Consider the following 13,369-nt stretch of genomic DNA (forward strand, 5'->3'; position numbering starts at 1 on the left):
CTGACTCTTTGCGACCCCACAGACTATAGCCTGCCATGCTCTTCTGTCTATGGGCTTTTCCAGGCCAGAATACTGGAGTGGGTTGTCATGCCCTTCCCCAAGGGATCTTCCTGACCAAGGAATTGAACCCGAGTCTCCTGCATTGTAGGCAGGTTCTTTACTGTCTGAGCTACCAGGGAAGTCCAGTATCTCATAAACGCCTCCAATTCATAGTAATTTCCTAAGCAGTCTCTACTTCTAGTTTCTATTATTCTCTACCATCAATTTACTCTTTATACTGTGCCGAATCATCTTGCAAAAACTCATATCTGATTATATCGTTTCACCTCTTAAAATCCTGTTTAGATGACCTCAATCTTATGATGACCTGGTCCCTGACCACCTCCCCAAGCTCACTTCATGCCTCTGTCATGTCATCTCTATGTACTGAAAGGAACTTCTGGTCAGTCCTTAAAACCGTCCTCCATTCACACCCTCATGCCATTGCACATGGTCTTCCCATTGCCTGAGGCGTGCATGCGTGCTCAGTCACTCAATCGTGTCCGACTCTTTTCAACCCCATGGACCATACCCTGCCAGTCTCCTCTGTCCATGGGATTTTCCCAGCAAGAATACTGGAGTGGGTTGCCATTTCCTTCTCTGGGAGATCTTGTCAACCCAGGGATGGACTCCAGGTCTCCTGCATTGGCAGGCGGACTCTTTACCACTGAGAGACCTGAGAAGCCTCATTGTCTGAGGTGGTAATGGTCTATAGTTTACTGTAAAAGTATTTTAGCGTTGATGACTTGGTTTTATTTTCAACTAAGAGTTACTTAGTTTAAATTTCAACTGTGAAATAGCAGTCAGTTTCCCTAGGCATGAATCCCACTCCAGGGTTGTTCAATTTTCATTTTATCAAAAATGTCTCATTCTGGAAGGACTGTAACTGGTGCAGTTACTGGTATCCTGATCAAAACCATACACTTCAAGCTTATGAATGTCAGAAAGAGTTTTTACTGGCAAAATTAATCTTTAGTTTTTAGTAACTGTTAAAGTGATCACCTATCATAAAAACACACTGACAGTCAAGATATTTGGATTTCCTTAAATGAACAGATTATAAAAATATAGCACATCCTATGCAAAACTTCCTTTTAAATGGATCATACATCTAAGTGTAAAACTTCAAACTGTAAAAATCCCAGAAGAAAATATAGGAAGAAATCTTTGTAACTTTGGGCAAAGTTTTCTTAAAGCTAACCCCTAGAGTACCAGCCATAAAAGAAAAAATTTATTAAATTGAACTTCATCAAAATTTAAAACCATTCTTTGAAAGACATTGTTAAGATGAAAAGACAAGCCAAAAATTGGGAAGAAATATTTACAAAACGCATGTCTGATAACTTGCTACCCTGGTGGCTCAGACGGTAAAAAATCTGCCTGCAATGCAGGAAACTCAGGTTCAATCCCTGGGTCTGGAGAAGGGAGTGGCAACCCACTCCAGTATTCTTGCCTGGAGAACCCCATGGACAGAGGAGCCTGGTGGGCTACAGTTTATGGGGTCACAAAGAGTCAGACACAACTGAGTGACTAACACTTTCTTTTCAGCCTATATTAAAAACCCTCAGTACTTAATAATAAGAAAATAAACAGCTCAATAAAAATTTAGGCAAGTGATATGAATACAAAGATGTATGGATGGCAAATAAATATATGAAAATGTGTCCAACATCATTAGTCACTAGTAAAATGCAAATTAAAGCCCCAGTGAGACACCACTGTACATCTATTAAAATGAATTAAAAAAATTTTTTTAACTGACAACACTTGAGGGCAGTATCCTAGAAGAAATAAGCTAGACACAGAAAGACAACTACTGCATGGCATCACTTATATGTCAAATCTTTTTTTTAGGAAATCACAGAAACAGAGCAGAAAAGTGGCGGCTAGAGGATGAGAGAAATAGGAAGTGGTTGGTAAAAGGCTACAAATCTCAGCTGTAAGATAAACAAGGTCTGAGGATCTAATGTAAACCAGACTATACTTGATAACACTGTACTGTATAATTGAAATTTGCTGACAGGGTAGTACTTAAGTGTTCTCACTTTTTTAGAAAAGAAAGGATAAATATGTGACGTGATGGATGTATTAATTATCTAGATGAAGGGAATCCTTTCACAGTGTATACATATATCAAGTTGCCATGATGTACACTAAATATCTTATAATCATTTAATGCCAGTTATACCTTCACAAAGCTTAAGTTTTTATAAAAAAAAAAAGCTAACAACAAAAAGTGCTGGTGAGAATGCGGAGCGACTGGAACTCTTTCCTACATTGCTAGTAGGAAAGCAAAGTGGCACAGCTCCTTTGGAAAACAATTTGGTGGTTTCTTACAAAATTAAATGTACACTTACCATATGATGCAGCAATCCCACTTCTAGATATTTACCCAAGAAAAAGAGAAAATTATATTTACACAAAAACCTATACGTGAAGCTGATTAATTCATAATCACTGCAAACAAGAAACAACCCTGATGTCAGCTGGTGATGGCTAAATCATGGCACATTCATAGGCAGGAGGCCACGCTGCAATAACAAGGAATGGACAGCAACATGGATAAATCTCAGATGTTTGAGGCAGACTGAAAGACACTAAACCCCAAAGGCTACATGCTATACAATTGCATATATATGGCTTTCCAGAAGAGACAAAACTGTGGGGACAGAAAATAGATTTGTAGTTGCAAGAGCCTTGGGGTATAAGTAGAGGTTGACTTCAGGGTGGCACAATGGAGTTCTGGAAGTGACAGAATTGTTCTATAATTTGATTATGGTGATGCTTATACAACTGGTTGCATTTGTCAAAACTCATAAAACTGTACACTAGAAAGGTGAATTTACTGTTTGTAAATTGTCTGTCACCAAGATGATGATTAAGCCTGTGGTTGCAATATTAGGGATGATGTTCAAGGCTGTGGCCATTTGTTTAGGCATATTCTCATTACCTGATGCCAGGTCTAGGCATAACAGAACCCCTACTCTGGATTATCATCCTGTCTACTTCCAGTGAACCTTTCCTGTCAAGATCAGATGGAGCACGGAAAACAATCAATAAACTTACAGAACAAACCTGTTTGATCTATACCTGCCAGTGGATGGGGGAGGGGTGGGGTGGTTGTATATTTGTTTTTAGTAAATACCTGTACATGTGGGTGGCCAGTCCTGGGTGTTCATTGGAAGGAATGATGCTGAGGCTGAAACTCCAATACTTTGGAGGCGAGGGGTACATAAAAATTTAAAGGGCCACTGCTGTCTTAAATATTTGGGTGCACTGTCACAAGAAGAGGGTTGTTTTCATCAGGAAGAATCATACCAACTTCTTTCCCCATCTCTCTCTCTTCCAGGGTCCACTGTTTCCACTATCTCATCCCTCTTGCGAAGGAGGGGAACTACGCCATTGTCGCGAATGTGGAAAGTATGGACTATGACCCACTGGTGGTGAAGCTCAACAAAGATATCAGTGCCATTGAAGAAGCCATGAGTGCCAGCCTCCAGCAGCACAAGTTCCAGTACATATTTGAAGGTCAGACCCTGCCCCTGTCCCTGAGAGTTTGGGAGGAAAGAAGGGTGAAGGTTTTCCTGATTTTTTTTCTCTATTACTAAAGCTCAAAACTTGTAGTAAAAAGTTTATGATTTTTTTTTTGTTTGTTTTTTGCTTTTTGGATTAAAGCAGCAATACCTAGCCTCTCTGTGTATGGCTAGGTAGGCAACAGTATGGCTGCCATCTGCTCTTTCTTGACGAGGAGATTTAATCCAAGACGAGGCAGATGGCAGCCCGGCTGCCTCCTTGACACACCACTCATGAGAGCTGGGTAAGTGTGGAGTGGACCACAAATTAACTCAAGAAGAGCTCATAAAGGAAAAAGAAACACATGCAAGAAGAAGAGAACCCTGAGAGATCCCCTCATTGGCTAAAATTATCCCTGGAAGGGGACGTTTTCTTTCAGAGAATGAATTTTTGTCTGAAGAGAAAACAGAAACCACTGATGAACAGCAGCTCTGAGAAGTCTGCATCCATAAATGCCTTCAGAGGCAAGGAAGCAACGAAGGGTGTAGACAGCAGTACTACCCAAAGGTGTTTGCCTTCAACATTCAAAAAAGTGAGCGGCCAGCCAAATCATTTGCGTGATGGATTCCTCCAAAGGACCCTTTTTTAAGACTTCCAGTCATATCCCCTTTTTTCTTGTTTCGGTTGGTTTGTACATAGACCCCGGGGCCAAAAGTATCTATGGTGTCTCACAGAATTCAGCCAGTGTAACTTAAAACAAGAAGGTACTTACTGCAAAGGATTGTGGCAGCCTGAAGATGGAAAGAAAGTGTCAATGCATGACCATGTCTTGCTTCTAGCAAATGCAGAAACCACCCCCCCCAAAAAAAAATCCTATTTTCTCATTAAATTATGTCATAGTGATGAAGATGTGTTCTGAAAGGGAATGTTCCGGAAAGACTTTAGCCAGAATGTATAAGTGATGAAAAAGGTTCGTCAGCCCCGTGGCTCTGTGTCCTGGGGACTGCAGTCATACTGTCTGTCGTAACAGTCTAGGACCCATCTAAGAATCATTCTCCTGACCACACAGAATTCCCATCTGGCTTTTGACACTGGCTCTTCCAAGTCCCACATGTCACCATTCACATCCCAGAGTTTTCCTCTCATTTGGACCAGACATTTCTTGACATCTAATCCTTCTGGGAAACAATAGAGGTATAATCCTCTGACACAGAAGAGATTTTAACTAAAAAAAAAAAATCATAAATTGGAAATTTCCTACTTAAAAAAAGCTAGCTATCCCCTGTCATATCACTTTCTAAATTCAAGGGCATATTATTGAATTTCCCAAGTGGAGGAGGTGACAGTGGTCTCAGTCTTCTTGGTGTGGCAAGGAGAAACATTTTTTTATTTTTTTAAGGGGTGTATTTAATCACAGATACTGTTTAAAATTCCTGGAGTATAGTGATAATACAAAGCAGACCAACTTTTAACTGGTTTATTATTATAATTTATCATGCTTAATTATTATATACATTTATTTCTGTAATCTGTTTTTTATTCTCTATAACCAGTGCATCACCTCATAGCCTATGCTTAGGGCAGACCACATTAAACCACTGCAGAACAAAATTCTGCCTGAAGTTATGGGCTCAAGGGCATCATAGCAAAAGAACCAACAGAGATTTTTCACATAAATTGTCTAGCTTTAAATGTAAAATCCATGTGTGTGTTTCTTTCCCTTTGAGTGAAAAGCTTTTTACTTCACCTTATAAGAGTAGCTAATTTGTCATGTTGAAGCCACATTGGGTGAGTGTAGCTGAAGCAATGGAGAAGGCAGTGGCACCCCACTCCAGAACTCTTGCCTAGAAAATCCCATGGACGGAGGAGCCTGGTAGGCTGCAGTCCATGGAGTCCCTAAGAGTCGGGCACGACTGGAGCGACTTAGCAGCAGCAGCAGCAGCAGCTGAAGCATGAGATGTTGCCTTCTCCTGTCCTTTTCCTACATGTATCCTAATCAAGGGAAAACTTGCTTTGAAGACAGAAGAAGCCTTTGAACCTGAAGTTGCACCCTGAGACAAAAATAGTAGACTATTCTCGACTAGTCAGACTAACTTGAGATTTCTGAGAAAATATCTTGCCAGAGTCCAACTTTGTAAGAATAAGAGAAGAAGGAGGAAGAGAGGTTTACTTAGTTCCAAGCATTTCGAATTGAAATCTAACTTCTAAAAATGGTAACCCACATGTTCCTCGGGTTGTTCTGAAACAACATTCCTCAACTTCATTACCTAAGATAACCTGAAATGGGATCTCTTAGTTTGCTGACATCCTAACCAGCAATTTGTCAAATTTCACAGACCTTAAGACAGTCCTTTGGCGGTGAGAACAACTCACTCAATGAGACCCCTGAAAAACTACACAGGAGTCCTGTGGGAACTCAGCAGTTCATGTGTGATCTGCTTTTCCTTCCACTTTGTTTCGAGTTATGTTCTCTCCCATTACTGCTTTAGAAATATACCCCATTGTCAGCGTTGAGGTATCTTAACATTAATGCCAAGAGTCCAATTTCTTATTGATTTATTTTTATTTACATAGGTTCCCAATCAACTTCTGAGCCAAAAGTACAACCCCTACCTGTTTTGTAGGAGGAAAAGGAGGCTAAACAGATGACAGTATTTATATATGGTGTTCTCTGCTTTAAAATAGTTCAACAGGAAAAACAGAAGTTTTACACAGTAATTTAAAAAATTCTAGCATATACTCTTCCGGAGAAGGCAATGGCACCCCAGTCCAGACTCTTGCCTGGAAAATCCCAGGGACGGAGGAGCCTGGTGGGCTGCAGTCCATGGGGTCACTAGGAGTCAGACATGACTTAGCGACTTCACTTTATTTTTTCACTTTCATGCATTGGAGAAGGAAATGGCAACCCACTCCAGTGTTCTTGCCTGGAGAATCCCAGGGACAGGGGAGCCTGGTGGGCTGCCGTCTATGGGGTCGCACAGAGTCGGACATGACTGAAGCGACTTAGCAGCAGCAGCAGCAGCAGCAGCATATACTCTTAAGCCTTGGCCTGTGGCTTTAGCTGTATATGGCAGTGCAGAAACTGTGGATGTACCCGGTTTTTTACCAGTATGAAGCCTCCCCACTTGTAACTCCTTGGGCAGTATCTGACTACTCCAAAATCACTGTAATATCAGGTGGTCCAACCATCACAGCTAAGTTTTCTTTGGTCACTTACATTTTCTGAGGACTAGAGAGAGGAATCCTGTGTGTCCGTTTCTTCAAGATGGTGTTAATCTGTCTCCTCCCTCCCCATCACCCTGTGCTGATCCCTCAGGCCTGGGACACCTGATCTCCTGCATCCTTATTAATGGGGCCCAGTACTTCCGGCGCATCAGTGAGTCTGGCATCAAGAAAATGTGTAGGAACATTTTTGTCCTGCAGCAGAATTTGACCAACATCACCATGTCACGGGAGGCAGACCTGGACTTCGCAAGGTAAGAGAGGGTAGACTGGACTCAGTTCGTGTTCCATCATTAATAAAAATGGATTCTTAATCATTAAAAAGCTAGTTAAAAAAATGAAACAAGTAATTGATGTTAATTAAACTTATTGCAATGATCTTTTCACAATATATCCATATATTGAATTATTACACTGTACATCTGAAACTAATATGTCAATTATACCTCAATTTTAGAAAAGGAAAAAAAATGGAACTAACAGATGTCCTTTGGTAATAGGGAAGTAAGTCTATAAAATTCTATTGAATGTTTAATGACTGTGAAACAGGTAATTTTTCCTATTGTCTAACCTAAGGTCTTTTACTACAGAACTTCAGTAACTTTGTTTTCTAATTGTAAATGTAATATGTGCTCATTGCATAAAATATGTAGCATAAAATATGTAACCTAACATACAAAGAAGAATATAAACATTACTCATAAACTTTTAATCTAAAAATGCAATATTTGATATACTTTCTCCTGGTTTTTATGAGTGTGCTATGTGTACAGGTGAGTCTCATTCGTGGGCATGTGTATCATTTCTCTTTATAAAATTGTTAATGGGTTTTTTATTCATTTACTTTGTGTTTTCCTATATCATTAGTAACCTTTGAAAACATGGTTTTTTCCATATCCATTAATGTCCCTTGAAAATACTCTTTTTAATGCCTGAACAAATGTTTCATGGGGTAAGTAAATCATAATTTATTTATCTGATTATTAATATTTGCAGATTTGTAGACATTGGGATTTTTTACATTTTCTCTCATTATAAATAACATGTATTGAATGTATTTTTACATGAATCTATTTCTTCATCTCTTCTGTCTTTCCCAGTTGAAATCCATCCCCACTTCTTCCTTTCGGTGGGGAGAAAATGGTTACTCATCACTCTCCATGCTGTTCCTTCACGTAACTGAACGTTATTTTTTTAAAATAGTGTTTGGACTTTCTCTCTTCAGGGTTTGCTGATCTCAGTCTTTAGGGTTTCCTTGTAATACTCTTTTTCAAATGCAAGAGTTAATCTTCTCTCTTTAGGGGTCTCAACGCTACTCATACCTTTCTTAAGTCAGTGGATCTTTGGGGCTTTAATGAGAACTTTAGAAGTTTTGAAGAGGGTGGATGACGATTATGGTGTTGGTGTTTTATTGCTGATTATACCTGGATGAATTTTTCCATGAACCCCTTTATTGCTGGGAAGTTTTCTGCTTTTAATAGTCCGGCATGCTCCTGCCTATTATTTAGTGTTTCTGTGTCTTTTCACTTGACTTTTTGATTCCTGAAGAAGTTTAATAAAATTTGAAATAATTGTTGAGAAACTTCTGGGGATGATGAAATGCTGTGTTACTTTGACAGTCATTAGGACATCTGTGCTAGGATCTTCGTCTTGAAATCATATAGCCATACATCTTCACTTTGACCTTTCTTCTCCAGGTTGTCACTCGTTTGTTCCATTGCTCTCCTGTTGTTCTGCTTTTCTGTCCTCCTCCTCTGTCGTTTTCTTTCTGTTTGAGTGTGTGTGTGCATTAAATTCCCTATGTTAGGCTAAATTCGGTGGAAAGCGTTCCTTGCTCAGATTAGGGAAAGCAGGTGTGACTGAATGCTGCATTTATTTGGCCTCCCTTATGGGGAATGATCTCATTATTGAATTAGTCTATTCATAATAACATTGAAAATGGGAAGTTAAGAACACAGAGGCCTGAGGGATACAGAGAAGCATTACTAATTCTCTGAGGAATATAATTCCTAAATTCAATCATCCTTTTTTAAATGAATTTTTTTTTTATTTTGCTGAAGTAAGTAAATTAACACAGCTTTTGACAGACACTATGGGGCCTGCACACATACTGAAAACCCTAGCATCTGAATAATGAAATGATGACTGGGCAGTGTTGAGGTTGACATTAATGGGCCGTGTACCAGCAAAGCATTTCTTCAGCGAAGCCACGCCTGTCACAGTTGGATTTGGGGGTGATATCCAAGGAAGTAGCTATAAGCTAAAAGATGACCACTTGGGAGAGATACTGCTCTCGTTACTGTTCACGGATGTTGAGAGGAGATAGGCTAGCTTAAGTATATAGCACTAGATGATTCCATCCTGATCACAGTTCAGAAAGACACATCTTTACTAGACTTGTAAGCTCCAGGAAGCCGAGATTTTCAAACCAGAGTAAGTGCTCACTTTGTATACTGGACGAATGACTAGGTATCAAATCAAGGCTTCTTTTTGTGGTAAAGAGCTTGGATAATGGCAAAGTCTAGTTTATCTTTAACATCCCGAACATTTTAACCAGCTGATGTGAGATCATTTTCTTACAGGCTGTTGAGAAACAGAGCATCTCCTTTGCAATTCTTTCTTTCTAGAAAGTGTTACAAGAAGGAATACTACATCCCTAACTATTCATAGGCTCTTTCTCCTTCATTTTCTCTTGCTCTCCTACATACACATATACTAAATACACTTTATAACCTTGTTGTTGTTGTTGTTTTCCCTGTTCTTGATTTTGGTAGGGACAGGTTTTGTGAAATGGGCTCCATCAATTCTACTGAATGTGAAGTGATGTAAAATAAACATAAGAGTGATACCAAAATAGCTAGAAATAATAGACTGCAGCAGTGTGTCTCAGCATTCCTTAAGCAATGTCTAATCAAGCACAGACAACATCTGTATTTCCAGCAAACCTCTATAGGAATGTTATCTTCTAACGTAGTAATTAATCACTAGTTGCCATGTGTCAGAAAATTTACTTAACAAGAAGTTGCAAGGCTCTTGTAGCTTTTCACTTTCACAGCCTTCCTGACCAGTGGAAAATAGAACACTCTTCCAAAATAAAGAAATGAGAGATCTGGACTCATTCCATTTATGTTAACTCTTCTACTCATGGTATTGTTGTCTCTTTCTTCATACACACCTTTGGTCCAGCTAATTTCTAATAGGAATAAATCTTGGGTGAGCAAAGGCTCAAAATAACCCATAATGTGACCAGAACTGCTGAGAGACCCTGTCCCCTATGGTAATGATCTCTGCTATGTTTTTGACCCTTTTGACACAATCGTTGACTTTCAGGCTCAAAAAGAGGCTTTGTCCTGGAAAATCACTACAGACTAGCTAGAAAGTGGAAGGCCACTCTGAGTGTGCTCTTTAATTGCCTTCATCAAAGAACATCTTACCCTGAACTGTCACGTGCTTCGAAGCAACCCACTAGTCAGGAGTAACGGGAAAAGTCTGAATGAGTACTTCCATCCCCAGGGTAATGAATCTGGCAGCCTTTATAGTTCAAGTGAAGCCATTGTTGGGGGAAAAAAATCCCAGAATTTTCCTCCTAGTACTTCCGTCTCTTCCCACATTTCCCTTTTGTATTGGTCTCTCTCATTACAGTTGCCTCTTTTCTCCTTTATCTCTCCTGTTATCTCTATTATCTCTCCTTGATTCTGTGGTCTTTTTGGTTTTCTTTAGACTGATATCTCTCTCATTATTTAATCTGGCACAGATAAGGAAATGAAAGCTAAGGTTCAGGACCTAAGGTGAGGTCCTATCACATAAGGAAGTAAAAGGAATCCTTTTACTCATTTGTTCAACAAATGTTTATTGAGTGTGCATCCTCTCTAGGCCCTACCCTTGTGGAATTTACATTATTATGGGCAAGAGAGACCAACTAATAAACAAGAAAGATACAAAGTATGCCAGATGATGACACGTGCTATGGTGAAAAATTCGATGTTAAGAAGAATAGAGTGTATTCAGATATAATGAAGGTAATTTGTGATTTTGAGTGTTCAGGGAAGTTCTTAATGAGATGGTAACATTTGAGGAAAGACCTAAAGAAGAGTAGGTCATGTAAATATATAGAGGAGCTTCTGAGGAAGGGAGCACTAGGAGCAGAGAACTAGAAAGAGGCATGTATTTAGCATTTAAAGAACAGAAGAAAGGCCAGTAGGGCTGAAGTAAATAAACAAGGAAAGAATAAGAGAGGAGTCAGAGATTTAATCAAAGAAGCTGAGATCTTGAAGACCAGTATAACATTGGCCTTTACTTTGAGGTTGGAAGCTATTAGAAGAATTGGAACAGAAGAATGTCATGATCTGACTCAGGTTATAAAAGAGTCGCTTTGGCTGCTATGTGGAAAATAGATGATTTTCTGTTTTTCCTGAGGAGGGGAAATTACACACAAGGGCAGAAACAGAAGGATCTGTTAGAAAACTATTGCAATAATTTGGGTGAAAAATAGTGGTGATTCAAACCACAATTGTAGCAGTGGAGAGGATAAGAAATGGACAGATTAGGATATATCTTAAAAGTAGAGATAACAGGATTTGTTAAGGGATTGGAAGTGAACAAATGACCCCAAGATTTTTGTTCTGAGCCATTCAAAGGATGGTATTTTCATTTATTGAAATGAAAATGAGCCAGACGACAGGAAAGGCAGGTTGAGTTGAGGGGGCAGGCAAATACAAAGAGGCTATCAAGAGTTTGGATTTAGAAATATGAAGTTTGAGATGCTGATTAGATGTCTAAATAGAAGTAAAGAAGAGAGACCTGGATACACAAATCTAAAGTTCAGGAAAGAGGTGGTGGTTCAGTCTTTCAGTTGTGTCTGACTCTTTGTGACCCCATGGACTGTAGCACGCCAGGCTTCCCCATCCTTCACTGCCTCCTGGAGTTTACTCAAACTCATGTCCATTGAGTTGATGATGCCATCCAACCATCTCATCCTCTCTCCCCTTCTCCTCCTGCCCTCAGTCTTTCCCAGCATCATGGTGTTTTCCAGTGAATCAGCTCTTCGCAGCAGGCCCAAGTATTGGAGCTTCAGCTTTAGCATCGGTCCTTCCACTGAATATTCAGGACTGATTTCCTTTAGGATCAACTAGGTTGCTCTCCTTGCTGTCCAGGGGACTTTCAAGAGTCTTCTCTAGCACCACAGTTTTAAAGCATCAATTATTCGGCGCTCAGGCTTGTTTATGGTCCAGTCTCACATCTATACATGACTACTGGGAAAACCATGGCTTTGACTATATGGACCTTTGTTGGCAAAGTGATGTCTCTGCTTTTTCAGGAAAGTGATATACACTGGAAATGGGAGTTTGTGGTTCATTAGCTTATAAATGTCATGTTAAAGTCATGAGACAGAGTGAGAAGTGAGACTGCAATGAGAATGAATAGAGTAGAAAGCAAGGCGGACCAAGCATTGGTCCTTGGGTCCTCCACTGCTTAGATGTTGGAATACTGGGAAAGAACCAGCAAAGGAACCTGAAAAGGAGCAGCCAATGAAGTAGGAAAATAACCAGGGGAGGTTTGTGTCCTAGAAGTGAAGAACATGTTTGAAGAGGAGAGTGTCCTCATCTGTGTTAAATGCTGCCAGTAGGTTAAATGAGCTCAGGATAGAGAATCAGCCCCTAGTAGACTTGATCAGATATCTGAAATGCTTTGGTTTGCATTCCTTTTATCTGCCCTACAACTTACCTAGTATAGCAACAAACTTGGAACATATTTAGGGAAGGCTGCTTACTCCTCAGTTCCATGGTAGGGTCTGAAGCATTTGGGGCAAACAGAAATGCAATTAGTGTGATTCTAGTGTGATATATAAAAGACCAAATTGGCAGCCTCTTTTTTTCTCATTGAATAGTTAGAAAGAAAGCCCTGCTCTTCCCAGCAAAGGTACTCATCCAGTTCCCATGATGAAGCAGAGTTGTGATCACTCTTAGAGAGAGACTAACCAATGGTGACTTCCCTGGTGGCTCAGATAATAAAGAATCCACCTGCCATATGGGAGACCTGGGTTCAATCCTTGGGTTGGGAAGATCCTCTGGAGGAGGGTATGGCAATCCACTCCAGTATTCTTGCCTGGAGAGTTCCCAAGGACAGAGGAGTCTGAAGGGCTACAGTCCATGGGGTCACAAAGAGTCAGACACAACTGAGCGACTAAGCAGAGCACACAGCTAAGTGAGTTTGCTTTTAATGATGGCAGTCTCTGCTCCTAGGTGCCTCACCCCTCTTTAGCCCCAGTTCCTCTTCCAGAAGCTCCAAGTTAGCTTTGAAGCTGTTCTGTACATATTGACTTAACCAAGTCCTATATCTCCTATATATAGTACCCTATGGAGTGGGAACATCTACTCCACAGAAGACAACAGAAAAATCTGCACTGATAGAGAGTAAACTGTTTGGTACCTGGGAACAAAAGAAGTAAAATATCTTGCCTGAACTGCCTCCTCTGGACATAGGTTTATATGGAGAAGTACAGTACATCATAGACCACCAATAGAATGGGAGAAAATATTTGGATATCACATATCTCATAGGGATTTATATCCAGAATATATATGGAACTCTTACA

General features: G+C 40.0%; 1 protein-coding gene across 1 annotated transcript in view; it reads left to right on the forward strand.

The window, feature by feature from the left end:
- The window catches only part of EXOC4 (exocyst complex component 4), an 803,152-nt gene that overhangs the window by 739,018 nt on the left and 50,765 nt on the right, over nt 1-13,369 (forward strand). The window contains exons 16-17 of the mRNA XM_070369027.1: nt 3,389-3,567; nt 6,869-7,028. Of these exons, the coding sequence (XP_070225128.1) occupies nt 3,389-3,567; nt 6,869-7,028 (339 nt within the window). The remainder of the gene's footprint in view (nt 1-3,388; nt 3,568-6,868; nt 7,029-13,369) is intronic.

This window comes from Bos mutus, chromosome 4 (genome assembly GCF_027580195.1).
Source record: "Bos mutus isolate GX-2022 chromosome 4, NWIPB_WYAK_1.1, whole genome shotgun sequence".
NCBI lineage: Eukaryota > Metazoa > Chordata > Mammalia > Artiodactyla > Bovidae > Bos > Bos mutus.